At 35.2% G+C, this 27029-nt stretch overlaps 1 protein-coding gene across 7 annotated transcripts in view; it reads left to right on the top strand.

Moving 5' to 3' along the window:
* LOC149574989 (Pentatricopeptide repeat (PPR-like) superfamily protein) overlaps window positions 1-27029 on the top strand; it is an 88724-nt gene that overhangs the window by 17629 nt on the left and 44066 nt on the right. For 5 of the 7 annotated variants that reach the window (XM_089814833.1, XM_089814836.1, XM_089814835.1 and 2 more), the window contains exons 2-3: window positions 17990-18142; window positions 18515-18586. In XM_089814833.1, coding sequence (XP_089670959.1) covers window positions 17990-18142; window positions 18515-18586 — 225 coding nt within the window. Of the gene's footprint in view, window positions 1-17989; window positions 18143-18514; window positions 18587-18917; window positions 19399-27029 lie in introns of those variants that run through there. The other 2 variants (XM_089814838.1, XM_089814834.1) reach the window with 2 other exon arrangements.

The raw sequence follows: 27029 nt of genomic DNA, 5'->3' as shown, positions 1-27029 counted from the left end.
TTCCATTTGATAAAGGAGATCAATTGAAGAGATCAACTTGATATGACGAATCAGACTTCAGATATTTGTAAAACTTATTTCATCTAATTTGAGTAAGAATTCCATCTCTAATTACATTTTTGCTCCTATTTCATTGCGGTTTTCTGAATATAGGGAAAACTATAAGGTGATCTTGATAGGGGACATTATAGATGTTGTCGATAATGTTGTACAAAGTGAGGAACGATAAATAGGCAAGTGAACTATATGAAAAATGTGAAATGTGGATGCATAGATAAGGCATGTCAGTTGTTTGACAAAATACCTTGATTGCAAAGCAAAGCAACATAGACAAGGCACATGAACAATCTGACTAAATACTCCAATGAGATATTACAAATATGTGCAAAAGTGGTAATGGAGACAATGCATATGAATATCTCGACAATATATTCAAAAAGAAGCTTACTAATGCAGTGGCATGTTTGAAGGATACACACAAAATGGATTTGACGAATAGACATACGATTCTTTTTGCAAACGTAAAAATTGAATTCTACAACCTTTTGAGGATCCTTCTTACTCTTGCCATTACAAGAACTTTGATACAATGTATGATTATTTCTGTATATATATTAAACTTTGTTTTATGTATACAGAACTTTGAAACTTTGCAATTGTATGAACATGCTACAGTTGCACTCACATCTTGAAGTAGTACGTGACTGACTCAAATTACGAATTGTAATCATTTGTAGATTTGGCATTTGAGTGCTAAACAACTCCACCATGCATTTGAAACAAGAAAAACAAAAAATCAATTCAATAACTTTAACTTCGTCAACACAAAATGGTATAGAATCATAGATAGAAAGGTTTAAGGTTTTAAATTTTAAATTATGCCCTGAATTGATTTTTACCTAGCATTAGCAGTGTTAAATTTTTCTTGCATATGTTTTGTGAGAAGAAGTCTCCTTGTGAATTCCTAAACATTTATATCCAACTAATGAATCATAAGACATTCACTCAACAACTTTGTAGAGCCCACCCAACACATCTTCATTGGCCTTGAAATCTAGGTGAAAGTGGAACATCGGATTAAGGTAGTGGGCAGCTACATGTATAGGCCTATGAAGCAAATTGTGCCATCGTGGATCAATGACCTCCCATAGGGGGACTGTATTTTGATTAATTCCCTAAGTATAAAGATCTAACAACCTCTTTCACCCTGTCCATGCCTTCATAAATGTATATTGTTGTGGGTTTCTCTACAGTAGCATTTCGTAGGAGAACAATAAGAGACTATGAAATGTGATCATTGTAAAGTTGAAATTTTAAAATGTTAGATTTTAAGTTATACTTTTAAAAATGAACTAGAAACATAAACAAGTGTGAACAAAAATGATAAAATGAACAAGAAGGAAAATTACTTGCACAATCTCCTTGGCGGGTTGCCAAAAGCCATTCTCATCAAAAAACTGATCAGTTGTCTTAATCCCTACATTGCTCTTCACATATGATGATGTCGTCCACTCCTAAATGCGTTTCAAATTGGCCTTGGACTGAAGCTAGGATGGTAAAAGCACAAACCTGTGTCACCCTTTTATAAAGGAAAAGGCTAACAAAAGTATAACTATTCATCTTCAATGACATAAAACTGGTAGTATGATTTAGAATTTGATTATGAAGTAAATTAATGAAAGGTGTAGAAATGGATAAAGTTTAGGATTATAATTTTTAATAATTTTTTGGAATAACAATTGATATATTTTCTTAATTTTTAAAGACAAAATTTTTCATGCTGAAAAATGCTGAAAATTAGGGGTCTAGTTTCCACCACAAAACTATATGGAAATAAATTTATTTCCCTTCAATCTTAGATTATGTTATAGATAACATATATAGGTAGAACAATCAAAAGTAAAAATTGGCTTTAGACCTATGTTTTATCTTTTATAATGATTCAAATTTCAACTCACCTAAAATTGATAGTTTTCATCTCCCACCACATTTTTCAAAACAAATCTATTCTAAATAAAAGAAAAATTATACATTCTTGAAGAGGACTCTCTCCTCTAGAATGTCATGTAAATTTTAAATTTTTTTGATATGATTTAATATTTTTTCCTTTCTCAAAATTTTTACATCTTCTCGAGTTTTAAAATACATATTAGTAGAATTTTTTAGTTATAATATACTATATCTAATTAAAGCACTATAAACTCTATATGAGAATATTCTTGACTCTAAGCTCTATAAAATGGTGTTTATATGTTATTTAAAACATATCATTAAAAATAGTAAGAGTCATTGAAATGTCAATTTTCTAAAATAATTTTATTTCTTTAGTAATTGGATACAAATTAGTATAAAACGTGCTATTAATAGACATTTCCAGTTGGAAAAGTGTGACACCATATATAACTTAGCTAGAATAAATTTACCTAGATCATATGTTTGAATAAAATTGATTTTTAGATAGAAATATTCAAATTCAGTCGTTCTAATAAGTCAACCTGAAAGGTGACATAGCTTTGTACTTTTACCCAGGATTGCAATGTGATAAAAATTGATGCACATTAGGTGTTCCTTGGACAAACCAAACCTTTCTTATTTGTGAAATTCCTGATAAGGTTGAGACCAAGTATGATTATATATGAATTTAACAAGGTTAACTGGAGATGGGGAGACTTGGAGGTCTTTGGTACTAGTACTACTATTTTTCAAAAACAAGAGATGGGGGTATTTGGAGATGACAATTTATCAATATAATTTAATAATTTCCAAGAAATATCATAGATTCATAACATAGTGCTTTGAAAACAAGAACAATGGAAAGTTTGGAGTATGAATATTGAACATTAAAACCAAGGGCAAATACTAAAGACTAATAGTAATGTCATTTACTCATTTAATATTGTGTCATATAGAGTCAAATAGTTCAAAACTCAAATTACATATCTGATTTTTGATTATCACATATGATCATATCAGATTAATAATTGTTGAGATTATTAGTACATGTTGAAATTTGAAACTCAAAAATATGTAATTTGATGCTAAATCGTTGATATACGAAAAAAAGACTCAGAATTGTAAACAAAAATAAAAAATCTATCTAGTATCATCTTTTGTAAACGTTGTCTCTAGCTAAGGTTTCGTGTTGGTCCAAATAGTAAGTCAATGGGCTTCCAAATTCCTAAAACGACGGTCAAAGTAAAATATTTTGTTTTAAACTTGTCTTTTTCTCCATGGACACACAAGAGACTTCTAATTTTGTGGCTAGAGACTTGGAGATTCATGAGACTTTGCCATGAAGTCTCAAGGCATTTTTGAAGACTTTAGAAACTCAAAAAGCCTTGGCTAGAGACTTGGAATTCATGAGACTTTGCCATGAAGTCTCTAGGCATTTTTGAGGACTTCAGAGACTCAAAAAGTCTTCGAGACATGTCTCGGAGGGCGGGGGTGAGACACATCTCTTGATAACACTAGAATGTACAAATACTCCTTGTGTGCCCTAAAAATATTTTTATACAGTTAAGTTTGCCAATATTCTCAATATGAGGTCAAGACAATGAGCAATACAAGGGGTCCAAAAAAAGGTGGGGTACCTTTCCATAAGAATTTTCTCTGTAGCAACATAATTTGCTGCATTATCAGTGACTATCTATACCACATTCTCCTCACCCATCTCTTTCAACACTTTCTCCAAGAGCTCATAGAGTTAACTTTTTTTACCTACCTTTAAGCTTCGACTGATTTTAAAAACACTATGCCACTTGAGGAAGGGAAAACAAATTATTACAATCAAAAGTTAAAAACTTAATCACTAAATCAATATTGATTCTTGATCATAGTTTACAAAGTAATAAGTACAAGTTTTACAGTTCCTTGATGAGGAGACAAGGAAATTCAGGAGTGCTCTACTTCTTTTGTCAATCCAATCATCAATCATGATGGTGCAACCCTTCCTCCACTTCTCATACTGCTCGATAATTGTGGCTTTGACACTAACCATTTGGACCTTTTAGCTCATCATCATTAGGGGCTTCAAACTCTACACCACAAACATTAACAACATCCACCATAATTTGCCAATAAGGAGACCTAAAACAAATTAAAAATAAATAGAATAAGTATACAATTAAGTTTTGCTTCCAACTTAAAAAAATCAAATAATCAGTGTGTCATTCTCTTGAAAGCAAGAAAATCAAGATAGAGAAATTTAAAATATGAGTATCTTGTTGCATGAAATGTAATGTTGTTATAGAGCCAAAAATCTCCAATTGCAATTTTTGCAACCTCACGCTTCTCCTTATTCCAACCCATACTCTCTAGTGTTGGTTGGGCACCTGGAGTTGTGTGTGGGATAAAAATGGAATCTAATGTGGATCTCTTCTTACGAATTCGAGGCCCAATGGTCACTCTTGCATAATCACTACTTATTAATAGAGGTAATGGAGGCTAAGGTTTTGAAGAGGCCTTGCCCTTGATGTTTGCCATTTCTTCCATATGCTTCTGTTTTAATCTATGCTCCACGGAGTTTCCGGGACGGGGACGTTTTAGGGGACAGGAACGTGTTTCCGGTACGGGTACGGGTTGAAGCCAAAATTTAGGGGACGGGACCTCAGGGGACAGCTATAAAATATAGGGGATTTTAAATTTTTTTATATATGGAGAATTAGACTTCTTTAGAGATATATTTCTGATATGCATACCATAACAATGATAAATCATAACATTGATAAACCATTCACCATAGAATACATGGAAATTGAAAACTATTAAGATTAGAATCAAAATGAGAATATGATATGATGATATATCCGAATATCACATACAATTAGCAAAAATGCCCAAAGGCTCCAAGTATCAATCTATCATCATCATGCATGAAATGAAAATTGAAATGACATAATGAAAGTAAATACTAGAAGTGTAAATGAGATGTCCAACTCCATAATAATCAAAAGCAATAATGTATCTGAGTATCTGAAAAGCAAAAAGCCAAATATATGGCTGTCCTCTAGGAATCTAAATCTCTATCTAAATCAAGATCATCATCAATCTCATCCTCTGAATCATTGGCAGGGGTAGGCAGAGGGTCCTCATCCAATGGAACACCAAGCAGCCCTGGGGGTGTGTTATTCTCATCAATTTGCAATGCATCCTCAGGATTAACATCCCAACGTAGTGCTGGAGTCTGTCGATACTCAACTTTGTCGCTCCTGTAGTCGTAATACACTATGAACAGCCACAAGCTTCTCTGATCGTCTAGAGGTAAGGTTGTTCCTCTTGACCGATTGAATGAAGCTATATGTAGATCAATTCCTCTCTGCAGCAGAGGAACTCACAACTTGTGAGAGAAGACGGGTGGCAAGGGCTTTCAGCTCAGTGCATCTCTACCATGCCATGTCCACCATCTAATCGGGTCTTTCTGAGCTAATGTAGCTCTATCAGTCCTCGCCTTTGGTCTACCAAATGTTGGACCACGAAGATTGGCAAAGTCAAGCCATTGCCCTTGAATTTTTGCAGCATCCTTTGCACTATACATTTTTGAAAGGGCCTTGAAGAAGCCCTCCTTCACTTATATTGAACAAACAAAAATTAAGAAGTGAGAACTTAGAGTTTATAAACTTCACAAATAAAATAAATTTTTTAAAAATGTATTATAAAATCAGAATTCTTTAATAAATTAAACTCACCTCCTCATCATTAGATGGAGGCACTCTCCCAGGCCTTGGTGCATACCATTTTGGATTGACTGCATAGACTGCCATATGAAGTGGGGTGTTCATAGTGTTCCACCTTTTCATTACAATGGGCTTAAGATGCTCCTCATAGAACTCCAAAGTAGGTTCCTTATCTTTAACAGCTTGCTTGATCTGCCCAAGCATGCTATCAAAGGTCTCATAAATCTCTCCAAGGCTAGGAGAGTCAGTATCAGCATATCTAATGACCTGCACAATAGGGTCAATGAAGGAGCAAATGTATCTGCAAATGAAAGAAAATTGCAAGTGAGAAACATAATATGTTAAAAAAATCAGCAAGTGCTTAAATCAGATTTTTTTAAAAAAAATCAGCAATAATAACAATTATGATGTCCACCAATTCTTAAGTTTCTTACCTCATTGTGGTCCACCAATTTTCATCCAGGATTCTTCGTTTGACAAGTCTTCCATCTGGGGTGCTTGATTCATGTCATCTATTCCACTCTGCATTGACCACCATGGATTGTAAGGCCTCTTGGACCTCAAGCATCCTCTCCAACAAAATGAAGTAGCTATCATATCGAGTCTCCACAGGCTTGAGGAATTCTTTTTTGGAAAATGTCCTAAATAATGCAAGAGATGTGTGATGATTGCAAATAAACATTTGCACGTCTCTAGCCTCAAACACCATAGTCTTTATCCAATCAATTTTCCCAAAGTCCTTCAAGGTGTTATTCAATGCATGTACACAACATGGGGTCCAAAAAATGTGTCTGTAGGTGCTCTCTACTATCAATCCAGCTGATTTACACACCCGGGCTGAATCAGTGACTACTTGCACAACATTTGAAGCCCCTACCTCTTCTATAGCATCCTTCAAAATCTGAAATTGGAAGGATGCATCCTTCTTTTTTTCCGAACAATCAATGGCTCTAAGAAAATAGGCCCTTGCTGTACTAGTGACAATAAGATTGATGAGTGGCCGATGTTTGATATCAGTCCAACCATCCATGATAATAGAACATCCATCACTCATCCATGTTTGCCTCATATCCTCCATCAAAATGTTTACTTTTGAGTACTCTTTGTCAAGGATAGTGGTGCGTAATTTAGTCTCTCCTGGTGGTACAAATGAGGGACCAGCAGCATAAATATCTTTGCACATTTATTTATAGAATGAGGAATGAGAAACATGGTATGGTATGCCATGAGCAACAAGAAATCTGCCAATGGACTCTTCAGCTCTCTCTTTTGCTTGTATGTTAAATAAATCAGCCACATTGGTATCTCTCTTAGTCTTGGCCTTTCCCTTCCCTTTACTAACAGTGCTAGTGGGAGTCAATGAGGGTGTGGTTGTGCTACTCGTAGGACCTCCGGATTTCAATAACTCCCCCTCCACATACAACCTATTGGCCTCAAGTTTTTCTTCCTCCGTAATTTTTTTGCAACCTTTCACCCCTTGCCCACCTATCCATAAAAGATGGCAATACACTCTTGTGTAGCTCCCAAAATAATGCTTCTTACATATATTACACTCCCATTCCCTACTATCCCCCGAATTTTTTTTCTTATTCTTGTCTACTTTTGTGGCAAATTGTAGGAGAGGTTTCTTAGGATTGAATGGGCCTTTGACATATTGTTTTAGGGCTTTGGAAGGGCACTCAAATGGATTAGGCATTGCATCTTCCATAGGGACATCTACATTAGGCTCATCAATGGCTACCCTAGGTCTTTTTCTTGGTCTTTGTAATTGTGACACTTGAGTTTCTTGCATGGCAACTTCTATGCTATCACTACTTCCCTCACTCTCACTGCTGCTCATGTTTTTGCCTTTGGATTTTACAATGATTTATAGTATACTGCTGCAAGTTATAGAAAAAATTTTTTTTTTCAATGTTCCATTAACATGCCCTCTCTATGTCATTGAAAAAAATGAAAAATGACAACAAACAACAATGAATTTTGAATCAAACAAAAAGAAAATAAAAAACATACCTAGAATGAAGTAGAAATGAAGGCAAAACCTCCTCTTCCACCTCCAAAACACACTCCTCTTTTGTTGTTGTTGAATGTTTTCCTCTTCCTCTTCCCAACTTGCAAACAACTCCAAATGAGCAATGAACTCCAACTTTAACTATTTAAGAAGACACATTAGGGTTAACATCCATGTGGGCCCTGGGCGGAATAGAAAAGACTCAAATTTTTTTAAAAAAAACTTTTTTTTTTTAAACTTTTTAACTCACCTGCAGCCGGCTGGAAAATAGGGGACGGTGTGGGCAAAAAGGTACGGGCGAGGGACGGGAAAGCCGTCCCCGGTACGGAAATCTGTACCCAAGTTTCCTATGAAACTTGTTTTAGCATTTCGGGGACCGTCCCCTTTTCCCTCAAAAAGGGACGTCGCAGGGTACGGCCAAAATCCCTACCTGCGTCCCCGTTTCGTACCCGGTACGGGTACTAGGGTACAGAGGCAGGGGACGCGTCCCCATGGAGCATAGGTTTTAATTAGTTTCTCTCTTCAAATTCCTCTAATTGAGCTTGCAGTTCACGTATAACATCCTGAGGTGCTTTTTTGCATGGTTTGGCATCATGCCTTGTGCAATATCCCCGATAGATATATTCCCCGAATTTCTCAAATATATTTCAGATTTATAAAACTGATAAATATATGCAATAGATTTCAGATTTGCACAACCTAAATACCAAAATACTAAGATAAAATATAATCTCAGAAATGTTAATGCATTTTAATCCTCAGTAGTACAATAACCAAATCCAATCGTAAACACAAAAAACTATAGTTAGATTAGATAATATGAAAGAAATATTTAAGCACAAGCGAGATACCCATGTGATATCTCCAGCAGACGATGTGTTTTTTGTCCACTGCCTCCAAGCCTGAGGGTTTCGGTCCTCTCACCTGCTGAAAGTTGAATCTTTGCAGAACTCTCCAAGAGAGAATAAAATCTAAATCATAATTCAAGTATGCTACAAATGAGCCCCTTTCCCTCTTTAAGTCCAACTTGGTGACTCTTCACATTGCTTTCTCTGTTTCGTTATTTCCTTTTGAAATATCCTTTTTCCCACTTAAGAAAATAAAGTGCTCATATAATAATAAAGTGACATTAATAATATGAACTTAATGTTTTAAAGTCAATCATCATTAAAATTACTCATCAGATGGACTAAGATAAACATGAGTAATAACTTGCTGGAAAGCTCTCTGCAAGACACTCCCAACATTGAAATTCCAAGAATGTTAAGCTTGTGAGAAATATTTAGAAATCCCATTAAAACAACCCTGATAGGCTGTACCTGAAACTGTCTAGTCCAAAACAGAATTTGATCCCTATGAAATCCTAGTTAGCCCACAGGACCAAGGCAAAATGGGCTAACGATGCATCAAAATTTATTGGACTAGAAAAGGGGACATTACACCTTGGTATATGTGCAAGGTGATATTTCAATCGGTTAATACCTTCCCCACTATATTTAACTTTGCAATCCGAAAACTAAATTCTCCTTTTTTTGATATGGTGATGACATGTTTCCAAGCCTTATCCCTTTGCCATCTAATAGGGTTTGCATATGGGTTACCAGTAGGTGCACTGCTTCGAGGCTTAGACATTATGCTGTTGCCTATATATCTTGAATGAAAAAGTAAGCATCTACAAATCCTACACATTCTAGTTAAATTGAATTTTAAGAAAGTAAAGGAAAACCAAAGCTAGGGTTTCTTACTTTTCCATCAACTCAAAATGAAACAAAATTAAAACAAATGTAAACAATTGGAAATATGAATGTAAAAGAAAAAAGAAAACAACAAATTATTTTTTAAATCACCTCTTCAAATTTGTAGGGTCCTCCTCTAAAAGTGTATTGTAACTCCTCTTAGTGCGTGAATGCAAGGTACTAACTTGCACAAACAATCAGCAATCAATATCTGAGAGGAAATCGATCTTTTGGTCTATTCTCCAAAACACTAATGCTTTCCTCTAGTCTCTTTTTTCCTCTCTTCCTTGCATTTGCAAATGAAAGAATGCTCTTTTTGTGTCTGAGAAAAAGTTATAAACCCAACAAGTCGAAGTATTAAAAAATTGTTTTTTTTTGTACTTTATATTCCCAGCCTACTGCAGTCAAGTCCCAATCTCAGGACTTGGCGAGTCACCCGAGTCTGGCTGACTTGGCAAGTCAGCCCAGACTCGGTTTGACTCCTTTGAGTTTGAGCCTTGAGGTAGCCAGCCTTGCTTTGGGTGGCTTGCCTTGGGACTTTGTGAGTCCTGCCAGGACTCATGGAACCCTATAATCATGCTAACAAGTATAGACGGATCAAGTTTGCGGTTAACTACATAATCAAAGGGCACTAAAGCATGGGTGAAGTAGCTATGCTAAGTGTTTATAAAGCCAATAAGTTTATTCAAGAAACCAAGCAATTTTCTCTCCTTTAGCTTTGATATATGAAAATAGTTGGACTAATAATTTCTACCAAGGCTAACTCTAAATAGAAAGACCTGGCTTAAGTTTTGTAATCTTTTCAGAAAGTATTCATAGAGATAAGAGTGTTGCCACCAAAAAGGGAGGCAGAGTATAAGATTCAACTCATACCAGAATCTCTTGTACCTATCTTTACATTGCATCAACTATCACTACTAGAAAGCAACAAGATCAATTTGATGTAGGTACGACAATTACTCATTTTTAATGGTACGTATTTTGGCCTATAATGCAACAAGATTTGTTAGATGTTGTAAACTATATTGCACTGGCAATTCCAAGACAAGAAAATAAGGAATATATTTGCCTTTGCCTAAGTTACCACTGATTTTGTTACAAGTATCAGATCTTGTCGTGGCAGACACCAATTCTTTCCCTTGGGTTGGGGTATACAAATATACATGCATACAACACACACACACACACATGTATATGTGTGTGTGTATATATGTATACACACACACACACACACACATATATATATATTCAGCATTATAAGAATAGTGATGCTCATAATTGCCAGTAAATAAAATATTTAAATGCCTCATAATTTGCAGAAATGAAAATATTCAAGTCTCAAATGTTACGCAATGATAGTTTTTATGTTCTTCATCATCAAAATCATCAAGGCATACCTGCTATTCACAATCAACAAGAATGTGGCTTCTTGGTTCTGCTTGATTAGGAGATTCATGGTTTCTCATATCCCTTCCAAGGGACTTCATATTTCTTCTGCACTATTTCAGATCCTCATTATGCATCTAGATAGATATTTGACAGAAATGTCATGGCTGGTGTCTAGCCATAAGGTCAAGAAAGTAAATTTTAATACAATATTATGTTCCAAAACAAAGGATAGTTAAAATAACAAGGTTGGAATTAATGTCTGTAACAAGTTATGTAAAATGGAGATGAAATCTTTTTCTATGTTCTTCAATATAGGTGAACTGACTTAACAGAGGTAAAGATTTTAATTATAATTGGAAGTTTTTAATTGAGAAACGTGTAGAATCTAAAATCTACAGGATTAAGAACAATAATGTAGGGGTTATTATACCAGTGGCAACCAACATATAAACAGGTGACCATACCTGTAGTATATATGCACTGTATATTACCAAAATCCAAAATTGTAGCCATGTTTGATCAATATCCTGTGCTCGCTGCCCAAAACTGTTCGACTTTACACTGTTTTCCTGTATTATACTTGGGCATTTTTCATGATTACTTTCCATCAAAATTGATTATCTGATCAAGCAATGTACCAACTGATTATGTTGCCATCAATGACAACATCTATGCCTTCGTCACTGATCACTTGCCAACAAATGCATGAGGGAAGGCAATTTGAATTGCTTGAAACATGCATTGAATTGATTGGAGATAGGAGAGACAGAGCGAAGAAGCATGCTAAATGTTGATATGCATTTACTTTTTTCATTGTGTGTTAACACCAAGATAAACAATCTCCACAGTTTACATAGTGGAGAGCCATCTTGAGAGGTTTGAACCTTGGTTTTTGGCACTATAGGAAAGAAGCCCTGCCATTTCACCAAAGGGTCTTCCCTATTTAATGAAATATGTTACAGATGGTAAGTTATAACCAATATTCCCAATGTTAAATAAGTGTGCAGACATTCTAATGTGTCTCATGGAGTTTACTTTCATTCTTCTATCACTTAGGTGTAGGTCTAGTATGAAGTTAAAAGGCTTATTTGAGAACTTTTTGACTGTCCCCTTTCTTAGAAAGGTGATTGAAGGGATCTCTGTAATGGATTCAGAGAGCATTTTGGGACTATAGTATCACCTGAATGTCTGTGCTATAAAAATTTACAGGTCCTTGTGTTATGCAGCTCTATATAACTTGCATAGTGTGTGTTGGCTCCTGATTTAACAGTGATTTTAACTACAGGGAAGCTGAAACAAAATGCATCTAAGGGTGGCTAACTCCTATAATGGATACGCTTTGATTAGAACCCGGGCCAACTATAAGGCTAAACTCCTTCACTTTAGGCTCTGTAAGACCTAGGCGGGTAGACCTTAGATTCTATTATGTTACAAGTGCAAAAACCATAAATCTGAATCTATATTAAGCAGATGAAAACTCCAAATCTTCTATGCTCATGCAATGACAAAGGCATGAAATAGCTAATAACATCACCTATGAGATTGGCAAGCTAAGTGTGGGTATCCATTTCAGCTCTACAACATGAAAGGGACAAAGATTTTGATTAAAGATTGATTTCAGCATAACCAAACACATGAAACAACAAGGAACGTGTAGATCCTATGACTGATCAGTGCCCTATCCATTAGGTATTCCACAAATTACAACACACATCAAGATATCAACGATCTATCTCTTCGCTTTGTGAATCAGACGTCAATATTCATACCGAATCTCATGCTCATCAAATTCTTCCATGAAATCTGCAACCCTGTTAAGACATATCAAGCATTTACTTGATTATTTGAATCAATGGCAAAAAACATCAAAACATACAACCCAAAATGAGCTGCAACTGGGATCTATGTTCTTTGACCAGAAATCACCAAGAAATTGCAAACAACAGAGATAGGAGACAAGAATCAGAATGAAACTAAGTGATTTTTCTGCTTTGTATTCATTTCATTGAGACAAATACAATCAAAATGCATGAAGATAACTCATAAAACACCAAATAGATGAGAACTAAACACTATAACTCCATTGTTGCTGTTCATAGAAGAGAATGCTGAGAAAATGGTGGAATCACAGCTGTGGAAACTTGTCCAGAAAATTGGGACCAACTGTGTACGTAGAAAGAGAAATAAAAAATGCAGATCTTGATGCCTTCCTTGTTATGTTCAATTTTATCCTTTGCTTGTCCACTGCTCTTCGATGCACAAAATTCGGCACTTAGGAATATAGTATCCAAAGCTCCACTCTCAACGAAATAACATTCCTTTTATATCTCTATAGGAGATCATGGGAATCTCCACAACCCCTTTATGAACCGGTATACAAACTGTTCATGCAAGCTCCAATTTGGTCTATAGAAGAGGCCTTTTTGTATCTACCTCCAAATAGTGTTCCAAGTGCATTCACTATTCTAGCATAAACTCTTCTAATTTATAAAACATACCTATTTGGTTAATGCCATTTTAGTGATAAAATTAGGGGTGAGACATAGATGTAGCATCCTTCATAAATCATTTGCAATCCTTTTTTAGTAATTGAACAATTGTGACCACATATAATTACCCCTTGTGTTGCCTCGAGAGTGATCTAGTCTTCTTAACAAAATATCCATTTCATGAAACTTTTGACTTTGAAAGGCCTTTAGAACATATAACACACCATGAATATTTTCTTGCTGTTGAAAGTGGTATTGAATTTTAGTGCAAGATTGATAATAAACTATGGGCATTATGTAAAACAACTCATTATCTTAATGATTGCTTATGATGAGGCAAGTCGGGCCTAAGACAAGTCCTACCTTTTTTCAATTTCAATCAACTTAACCTCTCAAATTGTTCTGAACAATCTTCTTGAATGGATTGAATTCAATCACTAGTTGATTCATTAGAAACCATTTCCTACCCTTTCTGGTAAGTGTCACTTTTGTGTCGAGAACCTCAATGAACAACCTTAAAAATTGACAAAAACACTTGATCAAACCTTGGCATCTAACACACTCTTTGGTATATACCCTTTCAGTCTGCAAAATCTCACCTTATGACGATCATTTAGTCAAAAGATATTGACTAAGAAAGCTGCCCTTTTCAAATCGCTCTTGCAAACAACATGTTGGAAACATGAAATTGTATTTGGTTTTGGCTTTGAAAACTGATCAAACAACCACTTGGGGATATGAAACCTAGGGCATTAGTAGACTCTTACTCCTTCAAACATGAAATTGTATTTGGTTTTGGCTTTGAAAACTGATCAGACAACCACTTGGGGATATGAAACCTGGGGCATTAGTAGACTCTTATATGGAGAGTATAAAGGCACAATTGGGCTGATGACAAATAATTGGGCAAATTTGGTAGGGGTGCAAAGTTGGCTTATGGGAATTGCAGAATTGGGTACACTAGCATAATAGTGATTTTTGCAAATGGAATGAGCTTGAAAAAATATGCATATGGATTCGTCAAGATTTGAAAATTGGCATACTGGAAGTGTTTTTAGAGTAGATTATAGTGGTGAAATCCGTTTGGCTTTATCTATCACGGTTTCAAAGTTATAACATCTTGAACAGGCATTTCAATCATTCTGCACATTTGATTACCAGTAAAACTTTAGAAATTGCATTTGGAATCGCGTTTGAAAACTAGTCAAATGGATTCGTCATAGGCTCAAATTTGAAACATAACACGTCTTTGACCTCTAGAATGCATTAGAGAGAATTTTCACATTTCGGTCAACTGGGTCAAAGTTATGATTTGTCAAATAGGGCTACTTATAAACTGCTATAGAAAGCAATTGGACTGTTTTAAGTTTTTGCAAATAGAATCAGCTTGGCAAACTTATCAAAGGGGTTCATTAGACCATAGTTGAAAATCTCGGTTTCGGCAATATCTCGACTGACTCAAATTTTTTTAAAATCTCAGAATCGCCAAAAACTCGGCACTTTTATGGAATATTTGAAAAATATATAATTTTTATAGATATATATTAATAAGGAATTAGAAATGAACACTATAAATTAATATATTTGTTCTCTATAATGAATTTATAATTTATTAATAAATATTGTTAGTAACCAATGCATATGCATATTAGCATTAAGAATAAATATGCAGTATTATAATTTATTATATATATAGTAATTTATAACTCTGTATAATGAATTTATTAATATACAATATTATACTACTTTAGTATTAATATACAATATTATAAATTTACAATACCAGTTCGAATAAATTAAAATTCGTATATTATGAACTTATCTATAAACTCACGATCATCAATTCTTAACTTATAGTTCTATAAATTTACAACTTATAGCTCTATAAAGTTATATATGGTGATGTTGATGTGTATATAGGAGCATAATATGAAACAACATTAATCCTTGCCTGGGACGTGAGGAGATTTGACTACTATGTGTTGACTTTTCAAGTCATTCATTGGGGATGAAATTTGGCATACTTAGACAAATTTACATTAAATTTCCAAATTTTTTTTTTCCCAACCTGTTGAAGAGCAAAACCATTATGTGTGTATCCAACAATCAGCACTCCATGTGATGGTATCTTTCAGGCATATCATCAAAAAAGTTTCTGTGTCTAAATCTATTCAGCAGTCTGAATCTGCGTGTCTTAATACTACTTAGTAATCGTATCTTTCCTTACCAGCCATTGCAGCCTTTTTGTTAGCCGTTGCAGCCCACGGGAAAATGGAAAAACTCTTTAGAAAACTTCATTGTTTTTCAAGTTGACTATAATCAGTGGTTTTTTGACTAAAATATTGTAAATACGGTGTGATTTTTTCATCCTAAATACGGTGTATTTTTTCAAAATATCGTTGGCGATTTATTTGGCATCTATATCGCCTGACAGTTTTGTTCATAATATCTCATGATATTAGCGATATATTGCAGTTTTTTTCAACTATGCATCAGACCTTGAAATTGCAAACATAGGTTGTCATTTATGACTTCAATGCAGGGATATGACCATTCCTTCAAAAGGCTCAACTGGTTACAAAATATTCTCTGTCAAACAGGGCTTCTTGGAATTCTGAACAATGAGCATCAGCATGACAACAATGAACAAACAACTTTGAGGGATTCAAAATCTTATCAAAACATGTCGAAATGACTTGAAATCTAGAACACAGGTTCTCTAATATGCATACCAAGCACTCCCAAAGTGGCGAGTCATGAAACTTTACCAGGTGCAAGATATTCAATCACAAACTAGGCCTTCCATTGCTGTTTGACACTTAGGCAAAAAATGCAGGTTTCTCAAATGGTCAAAATGACACTTCACAAAATGACTCGGACTTGCAATTTATCATCATGAAATGCATGCACATACTAAATGTGAGGTGATCAGCACTTGAAACACATCATAGGCGTCAAAATGATGGCTGGGTACATGTGCATGAAAAGCATCTGTAGGGGTTCACTTTTAGCAATTTTCACAAATAGGTACTCGAAATGGGCTTGCAATTTTGAGTCCCAACAATGTGTATACTGTGCACACTTCCTAGGAATATCCAGAAGGTTTTACACTGATATATACATAGTTATAGGCTTTAAATTTTAGCAATGATGTTTAATTGGTTTGATTCCATTCTTATTAAGAATTCATTTGGTTGTGAATCTGTGAGATTTTTCAGCAGTTCTTTGACTGATTCAATAGGCAAATCATGCCCAAAATATGGACCAACATATTGGTTTTGCCAAATGATTTTTTACAATTGAAACCTTTGAGTGATACTGCTCTTGCTACTGGGTTTGAGCGAATCATTGCTGGTTTCTTCTAGAAGGTTTAGAAGGTGTTTGGTTCCTAAAAATCCTTGGATTTGTTGTTCTTGTGAAAATGTTTCTTTTTGTTGGAATGAGATTAAATTAGTCCTCGAGCATGGACAGAATGTGAGCTGTCTAATCCACAATATCAAATCATTTTGGTTAAGATTAACAATTGAATCTGCAAATACTTTAGCATTTTACTCTTTCCAAGTACAACATATTTATTTCTTCTAAATCGAACTATAATCTCATCAATGCATATTTGTAGCTTATAATGGCCTGTCTGAAGGGGATCTTAAGGGATTCATTCTGGAAAATGGTTGAATTGTTAATATGAAATTTCACATGCTTCATAGGAGGGTTTAGTGGATCATAATGATCATGAAAATTATACTACATAGTTGTTTAATGCCCTTTACGTCACTAACATTGAAATTTGTCATCGTAAAAATCTTATTAATTGTCACTTTATCTATTGGCTTAGCATTAATTTTGAACCTGTGTTAAATTTGGGCCTTGTACATATGTTTCATGAATGGTTACTTGCAAATGGAGGCTCTTGTAGTATTGCATCTCTAATGACAAACAGGTCAGAAATATACAAAATTTTGGTTGGTTTGGCACAGATTCCAAGAACATGCATGTTTTGGCAGGTGTAAATCTTGAATCTTAGCATTGGTAAAGGGAGTTTGAAGTCACTAATATCAGGCTCTAATTTTTATGCAAAAGTCAAGTGGCCATATATATATATAAGAAATTTTAGTTTTAGCCTTGGTAGGTGGATTTGGAAGCAGTAATGGCAACCTATTTTCCCATATGATGAGAAAGGCTCTATGAGCATCTGTGGATTTTAATATCTTCTATAATGTGTGCCAATAACTGCACAATTTTTTAGATACATAACAGGCCACCAATTGACAGTGGTGTACTTCCCAAGGATAAGAAGGCAATAAGTACTTCCCAAGGATAAGAAGGCAATAAGTACTTCCCAAGAATAAGAAGGCAATCTTGTAACTTATCAGACATGCGTGTTGTATTCATTCAATTTATTGGGGCTTTTACCTTCAGCATACACAAATCTTGACAAAAGATTATCTGCAAAGAAGAAATACAAATGTAGTCCCAGACTGTACTCATTAAGTGTTCAATACAAATTGTTGAAACATTAAATAGTTTGAAGATGCTACTTGATTCTTTTCTAGTTCATTTTTCGATAGTTAGTTGATATCTAGTTAGTTTCTTATTGACAACTAATTCATTTGTTAAGAAGCTGGGTAGAGTCTAGCTAATTTATCATTGACAACACAAATACTTAACATATGCTTTTACCTTTGTTTGTAGGGCATGTGCGAACAAGCTGTGAATTGTTTTACAGTTATGGAAGCTGAGGGGGTGGAGCCTGATCTTTTAATGCTCAACTTAATGATAAATGCATTTGCAGTACCTGGAAGACATTTAGAGGCATTTTGGGTGTTTGAGCATATGAAAAAAAGAGTATGTCATCCATCAATTGCCTTTTCCTTGTGGGTTTGCAACCTTGTGTATTGTCAAAGTATTATTGTTTCTTGGATGCTTCCATATCTTTATCTGCCTTCTCTGAAAGCAGATACCTATTTATTTACTATTTGTTTTATCATATTTCATCTGTATATGTTGTTTCTTTTGCACTTTGCTTGGCAGACTACAAATTTTCATCATATTTCTTTATCTATATAGTTTTTCTCAGGTTTGTATAAGTGTACATATCTTGCTTTTTTCCATTTGCTTCTAGAGCCATTCTATATTTGGATACATGTCAAATTATTTAAAGGTGGATTCAAATTGAAGCTCATTCGGCTTGTTTTCTATGATATTTCATGGTTGAAGGGCATCCAACCGGATGTTGTCACATACACAACTTTAATGAAAGCACTTATCAGGGCAAAGAAGCCTTATCAGGTACACCCAGCTACTTTTGTGTCTTCTTATATAAATCAAGTTATTATTTTTTGGCTATTGTTTCAGGTTGGGTAGTTCATCTTTCATGCTAATTTAAGTGTAGTTTTTATTTGTTAACTTGATAAGTACATTCCAGAGAAAGATTTTCACGAATGTATAAGCTCATATACAGCAGTGTGAAAGTTGTAAAAAATCTTTTGGGCAAGATAATTATCATGAACAGGTTTTACAGATTAAATGTCATAGCTTTGATAGAAGGTGTTCTCCGAAGGTGTATATGAGAATTGGATACTTTAATTATTAATTATTCCTGTTATTGTTTAACCTGTAGTATACTGCAGGAATTTTGTTGTGCCAGTCATCCTGCTTAGATATGTGCATACAATAGGAAAATGATTATGCTACACAGGCATATTTTGCCCCCTCTGGAACCCATAGGACCCCACCTACAGAGTGGTGGGATGGCAGGGGATATGTCCTGGATGTCCACAATCTCCTGCATGATAATGGAACGACCCTGGGTTGTTTGCACATCTGATGAAATGGCATTGGGATGTATGGCCATCCCCAGGATGTCTGGACACTTCATGGTCAACTTCGACAACTTGGTGAAGATGCAATGGGGTCTATTTGCTTCTCAAGAGAGGATGAATGGTTAGAGTGCAACTGTGCAAGCCTTTAGAAACATTTCATGCATTTTCATTGTCTTTGGAACTTTTGTTTTCTCTTTCACAATAGGTGTGCATTGTGTGTAACACTTAGTGACCCCAGTAATAATTTTAGATAATAACGTCAAGATTTAATTATTTTAATCTGATCTTTTAAAATCTAGATTTCTTCACAGCTTTACTATTAAATTGATAACCTACATTAACAAATCAAGCCAATAAATGAAATATAAATTCAATAACTTTTTATGGTTTATAATGGGATTTGAAACACATCGAACTATTTTGCAACAATTGTAGGAAAAACATCTGTAATAACATCAAAACAAACTGAAACTATTATATTTTAATCCATTAACTACTATAAATCCAAAATTGCCAAGCTCGATGCAGCATGAAACCTACAACCATTAAAATTCATTTACAATCTTTGAGTAAGATTGTCCTTTAGGGTTTCCCATGCCCTCAATGCCATCATTTTGATGCCCTTACGCAGAAATTGCTTCGTTGGGATGTGCAAAGGTATTTAGAGGCACGAGGAAACCCTTCTCCTTTTTATCGCAACTGTGGAATCTGCTCAAACAATGACTAAGAGATGGCATGAGGACCCATCAAGGCTTGAAACTTAAACCATCACATTATGGCTTTATGGTTGTCTTGGTCTTTTTTCTTTGTTGGAAGTACATGTGTACATGTCTTTAGGATGAATAGTGCTTTCTAGGTGGGAAAATTCTTGTTGGATAGTTGTAAGGCCTTACCAAGTCCATAATGGTGGCTTAGATCACATAGGGAGGTAGGTAGAAATTTTGAGGTTTTAGGTTTAGGGATACATGGTGACTCTTACCACTTTTTAGGGATTGGGGTTCAAGAGAGAGACATATTGGTTACCTTGTAGGAGCTACTTGGGTAAGGGGATGGCCGAAACCTTGACTTGAAAAGGTAACTTAGTGCAAGGACCACGGAGTTAGGGTTTGGACAAAAATTCTGTAAGCATGATAAAGTGCAAGACTCTAACTCACCAATTCCAATCTTTCCTATTTTAATACCTTAGCTCATTGGAAATAGGGAATGGGATAATATTAACTTTGATTAGAAATAATTTGAAAGGAGACATTGCAAGATTGATTGTCCTTGAGCAATGCAATTTTGGATGCTCCAATATCTCTAGTCTGTTCCATGTAGCGTCCTCTAGTAGTAGGTTCTTCCAATGGTCCAAATTTTGTTTGATACTTCTCAAATTCTTCACTTTGGTATCTAACATTTGCATGGATATTAAATAAACTCACCCTCATTATCCAAAACTAGGTCCTTTGAAGATACAAGATATCGGCCAAGAAATCTTTTTATACAAGAATCTTGAAAGACATAATAAACAATGTTGTTTTAGGGAAGTTTCAACTCGCAAACTATTCAGATGTTCTTGTCAATATTTTGTAATGCCTTGATGGAGGATTGCCTATATGGTAGCAATTTTTAGCCACTTTAGATGTTCTCGCTATTACTGTGTAAGGCCTTGATGGAAGAGTGCTTGGATGGTAGCATTCTTAAGAAAAACACATCATTTGCCACAAAAGATCTTCTATATGTCTTCAATTTGCATATGCCTTCTACTGATTTTGTGCTTGTTATAGGTGATTCTCAAGTAATCTTACTATGTGATGACTTTGATTTATCAAATCACCTATTGTGGATACTCTATATTTGGAAAATAGTAAATCCACAGGAGAGCAACATGTCCATATAAAGCTTTAAATGGTGACATGCCAATGTACTAATGGAAAATAATGTTGTAGCAGTACTCTCCCAAATGCAACCAGTTATTCCATTTAGGTTGTTGATAAGGTAATAACATTTTAAAGGGGTAATATTTTTAGTACCCCTTAATCTACTTGTTCACTATATTTTTTTCCCATTTGTTTGTGGATGATAGATAATACTTAGAGTATGTTCTGTACATGCCAAGTGGAAAAGTCCCTGCCTAAAACAATTACTAAACCTGCACTACTGTCACTATCAATGTTCTCGTGCAAGCCTTGCAATTGAAATATCTCTTTTAAAAATAAATTTGACACTCGGGTTACCTTAATTCTAAAGTGATAGCCAAGAAGTACCCTTAGTTAATTCGTCAACTGTGACATAGATACAATCTCTGCTATGTGCCTTAGGCAGTCTTGTGATGATGTCCATAGGTATACTGGAATAAAATTGCTCTCAACGTTATACTGATAATCGGGCATTCTCTAATATTCCTATGGACATTCCTTTTTAAGTCCTTTCCATGATAATCTTTTGTGGATTTGCATGAAGTCTTGCAATATCTTTGATGACTTGGTAAAAGTGTATTGTCTTGGAAAATAATGTTGTAGCAGTACTCTCCCAAATGCAACCAGTTATTCCATTTAGGTTGTTGATTTGTAACAATATTTTTGAAGGGTAATTTCTTTAGTATCCCTTAATCTACTTGTTCACTATATTTGTTTTTCCATTTGTTTGTGGATGATAGCTAGTACTTATAGTATGTCTGTACATGTCAAGTGGAAAAGTCCCTGCCAAAAACAATTACTAAACCTGCACTACTGTCACTATCAATGTTCTTGTGCAAGCCTTGCAATTGAAATATTTCTTTTAAAAATAAATTTGACACTTGGGGTATCTTAATTCTAAAGTGATAGCGAAGAAGTACCCTTAGTTAATTCGTCAACAGTGACATAAATACAATCTCTGCTATGTGCCTTAGGCAGTCTTGTGATGATGTCCATAGGTATACTGGAGTAAAATTGCTGCCAATGTTCTACTGATAAATCAAGCATTCTCTAATATTCTTATGAACATCCTTTTTAAGTCCTTTCCATGAAAATATTTTGTGGATTTGCATGATGTCTTGCAATATCTTTGATGACTTGGTAAAAGTGTGTCTCGAAATGTCCTCACAATCTTCTCCTTAACTCTTGATTTAGGTACTACAGGACTTTTTTGTAGAGGAAGAGTCCTTGCACTACTATATATCTGTCATCTTTGACCACGTCATTGAGAAATTCAAAGGCAAATGTGTTTTTAGCAAATCATAGCATCTTTCAAGTCAGCAGAAACAGTGACTATAGAGTAGGTTTCCAAGAAAGGGGCTCAACCGCAACATCTTTCTTTCTTTTCATATACTCATTTCCCAAATAATATGTTTGTAACTTGCTCATGCCCCACATAACTTGCTCATTTCTATTGGTGATCATTGAAATCTCTTTGACCCAAAAAGAATTTCAATCTGTTATGATCAGTTTTCACAACAAATCACCTCAAATCAGATGCTGTCTAAATCTTTTTAATCATTGTCATAAATAGAGTAACCTCTTTCCAAATCTTTCAGTGTTTTGTTTCCAAATGTATGGGAAGTCCCCTTTGAGTTAGAGTAGCCTCAATTTCTTCTCTTGATGCATTACATTCTACAACAAATGACAATGAAAAATTAGGAACTGCAAGTCTAGGACAGTTTCCTTACCTCATTTTCAGAAGTTATCCGAGCAGATTTTGTCCATTCAAAGGCTTCTTTGTTTGTCAAATTTGTCAATGGTGTAGCAAGTTGAGAGATACCTTTCACAAACCTCCAATGATTGTTTAATATTTTGTCATTGATGTCAAGGGTTGACGATCAAGGTCATTTAAATTTTGGAGAACTACTTAAAGTAACAAGGAACTATGGCAAGAAGAGGAATGAAATGCTTCTCAAGCTACTATTTATTCATCAGATCTTCATCAACTGCTTGGTTGCCTAGTTGAACTACTTTGGCTGTGCTTGAGCTGCGTGGCTGTTAGCTTGAGCTACTTGGCTGTGTGCTTGAGCTACTTGTTTGCATGCTTTAGCTGTTTGTTTGAGCTTCTTGGTCGTCTGTTTGAGCCGGCTGCTTGTTCACTTCACATGCTGTATGCCATGTCATCATTGAACATTCAAAAGAGTTGACGTCTATGAAATATATTTGTGGAGGTGTTGTTTTTGTGAGTGGTAGTTTTTTAATGGAAGAGCTAACATATGGTATCTGGGGTATAGTGTGAATCATCCTGGCAGTCAGTAGGCCTTTGAATAAAGCAATCAATACTTAACATTTAACCTAGGAAGAAATCACAAGGAGATGGTGATCAATATCTCTAATAGCATGATTATGCACTACAAATAAAAGTAGATAATTGGTTGAAGTAATTGTCTTTTTCAAATGGTTGTTTTGTTAAACAAAATATATGATAATTGCTGTTTATACTTTATACTTGACACTCTCAGGATATAAGATAATGGGCTTTAGCAAAGGATCTTTACCTTAGTTACTGGATTTGTACCCTAGAGGCTGGATCTGGATCCAGATTTGTGTTGATCTGGGCAGGATCGTTGACGATCAAGGTCATTTAAATTTTGGAGAACTACTTAAAGTAACAAGGAACTATGGCAAGAAGAGGAATGAAATGCTTCTCAAGCTACTATTTATTCATCAGATCTTTATCAACTGCTTGGTTGCCTAGTTGAACTACTTTGGCTGTGCTTGAGCTGCGTGGCTGTTAGCTTGAGCTACTTGGCTGTGTGCTTGAGCTACTTGGTTGCACACTTTAGCTGTTTGTTTGAGCTTCTTGGTCGTCTGCTTGAGCTGGCTGCTTGTTCACTTCACATGCTGTATGCCATGTCACCATTGACCATTCAAAAGAGTTGACGTCTATGAAATTTATTTGTGGAGGTGTTGTTTTTGTGAGTGGTAGTTTTTTAATGGAAGAGCTGACGTATGGTATCTAGGGTATAGCGTGAATCATCTTGGCAGTCAGTAGGCCTTTGAATAAGGCAATCAATACTTAACATTTAAGCTAGGAAGAAATCACAAGGAGATGATGATCGATATCTCTAATAGCACAATTATGCACTACAAATAAAAGTAGATAATTGGTTGAAGTAATTGTCTTTTTCGAATGGTTGTTTTGTTAAACAAAATATATGATAATTGCTGTTTATACTTTATACTTGACACTCTCAGGATATAAGATAATGGGCTTTAGCAAAGGATCTTTACCTTAGTTACTGGATTTGTACCCTAGAGGCTGGATCTGGATCCGGATCCGGATTTGTGTTGATTTGGGTAGGATCCTTGTTTTACATAGTGGATTCGTCCAGATTTGTGGTACCTTAGTTACCGGATTCATGTCCTAGAGGATGGATCCGGATTCGTGCTGATCCGGGCAGGATCCTTGTTTTACACAATGGATTCGTCAAGATTCGTGGATTTGCGGCCTGCAAATACCGACGAGTCCATTGTGTAAAACAAGGATCCTGCCCGAATCAGCACGAATCCAACACAAATTCGGTACGAATCTTCAAGGATCGATAGGCATGCCAAGGTTTTATGTGGGTCTAACTTATTTAATGACTTTTTAAATATAAATTTTACTTTCTAACCCTAAAACAACCCTTTTATTTCATATCCAATAATAGTTCACCTCAAATTTGCTCTCTATTTCGCTCTTTCATTATATATTTCTCTTATATATATATATTTATATTCACGAATCCTAATTTGGAAAGAAAAATTGGGAATCCACGGATCCGATTCACGTGCCAGAATTAGATTTGTATCCCGAATCGATAACTAAGGATTCTTTACTTGAAGACCGTGGGGATGAGTTTCATGTCAACACTAACATCTTATTGTTCCACCTGTGATAGCGCCGTGCCAACATACTAAGGTTGTTGCAAAGATACATGAGGAAGATACATTGAAGCGTGTTACCTTTTAGTGGGTTGACGTGAATTACAACACATTTAGGAAAGGATCAAAGATTAAACAACCAATAGAGATTTCATGTGGAGTGATATTGAGATTGATATATTTGTTGCATCAAACTCTTACATGCCCGATAATACCAAGTCTTTCAAGAGACAGGAATAATTCATCTATTGAATGGGTTTGTGATAGGAAGGTTTATGTCAATCCTTAGGGATTAGTGGAGCAATGGAGCTGAAGAAAAGATTGGTGTGGAAACATACATCAATATGTCTTGGCTGTTTATTTTTGTGTAATTACTTCCTAGGAACAGGGACCAAAGTCTTTTGCGCATATAACTCTTTGATAATACATGTATTGAGCTGGTGATTCAAGTGATATGTTTTAAAGAGATCTAGTCAAGAATAGTTTCAGGTTTCTATGTATTTTTGAGTCGGTGCCAAATTGAGGGTGGTGCCTCGGAGTTGGCACATCAAGGAGGGTTGGTGCTCACTTTTTATTGGTGCCTATTTCACTAATGAAAGCTATTGTGTGTTGTGGCTTTTACCCAAAAGGGTTTTCCATGTGAATTTCGGTATTTGCATCTTGATGTTTGCTTTATCTATGTTTTATGTGTTTCCATGTTTTAAAAGGTTAAAATACTGATTTGCCCCCCACCCACCCTTATCATTTTTCGTGTGCTCTTTGATTGGTATCAGAGTGGGGTTTCATTGGGAAAAAGGGCTTAAACGCTTGGAGATTGATCTTGATTCCACACATGGGTTCTTACGAAGGCCTTGCTATGAATAGAGTACCCTTTTTGATGGCTCCAACTATACATTTTGGATTATGTGAATGCATACTTATGTAATTGCTCTTGGTTTTGATGTTTGGAATAGTGTGAGCCTTGTATGCACAGTTCCTCTAGCTCCTCCAATGGACGCTGATGTGAAGAAGGCATTTGAAAACAATGCAAAAGCCATGATTGCAATCTTGTGTGGTTTGTCATAGATACAATTTGGGAAAATAATGCATCGCAATATAGCTAAAGAGATTTGGGAGGAACTTCAAAAAACATATGAAGTAGATGACAAGGTTAAGAAGGCAAAGCTTTAGACTCATAAATGAAATTTGAAAGTCTCAAGATGCAGGAAGAAGAAAATGTTGCTGCTTAGTTTCTGTGAGTTTATGAAGTTGTTAACTCTATTGAGGGTTTTAGGAGAAAAGGTTGAGGAATTCATTGTAGTTTAGAAAATCTTAAGGTCTCTTCCTTCGTGTTCTGATGCAAAGGTTTCAGCGATTGAAGAGATGAAGAAACTTGATAAGTTGATTGTTGATGAGCTTTGTGGCATTCTAACCGCCTATGAGATTAGGATAGACTTTGATTCTTCATTCAAAAGGAGGAAACATTTAAAGTTTCGATGAAAAGAAAAGACAAGGAGTGTATAACTAGTGAATGTTTTGATGGAGAACTTGATTCTGAAGAGACACATTTCTTGAGGAAGTTGAAGAACTGTTTGGGTCAATATAAAGGCAGCATGTGTTACATCCCAATTTTTGACCCAATTTAAAATGTTCATATAACCGTTGAGGTTCACATGAAGTCAGTTGATAGTTAAATTTGTTATAATCCTGCGAAATGGTAAGATGGTTAGTCGTTATGATTTCATATGAAGATAATATGCTAGTTGATTATTTATCATGAATTCATGGAATTGAAAAGGTGTTAGCCGTTATGATTATTTATGATTAATAACTTGTTATGGTAATATGATTTAATTGCAGAGAATTTCCTTATAGGGAGCACGTCAAAGGGGTGGAAGCATTGTTAGAAAAGAATTGGGCACAAAGAGCATCGCCATCATTGGGCAAATGGGTATGAATCGTGAATCACCGTGGTTGAGGACCTAGCGACTACATAACAGGATACAATTAATGGACACGCATGAGCTATTAAATAAACATTTAAAATATTAATATTTTAAACTTAATTAATGCGTACCTCAAATGGCTTTTGGTTGACTTTTCCACCACATCATTATAATACAT

Source organism: Cupressus sempervirens, chromosome 2 (assembly GCF_028749045.1).
Source record: "Cupressus sempervirens isolate cs-2001-9-10 chromosome 2, ASM2874904v1, whole genome shotgun sequence".
In the NCBI taxonomy this organism is placed as follows: domain Eukaryota; kingdom Viridiplantae; phylum Streptophyta; class Pinopsida; order Cupressales; family Cupressaceae; genus Cupressus; species Cupressus sempervirens.
Note: the sequence above shows the minus strand (reverse complement) of the source record. Positions and strands in the feature narration are given on the sequence as shown.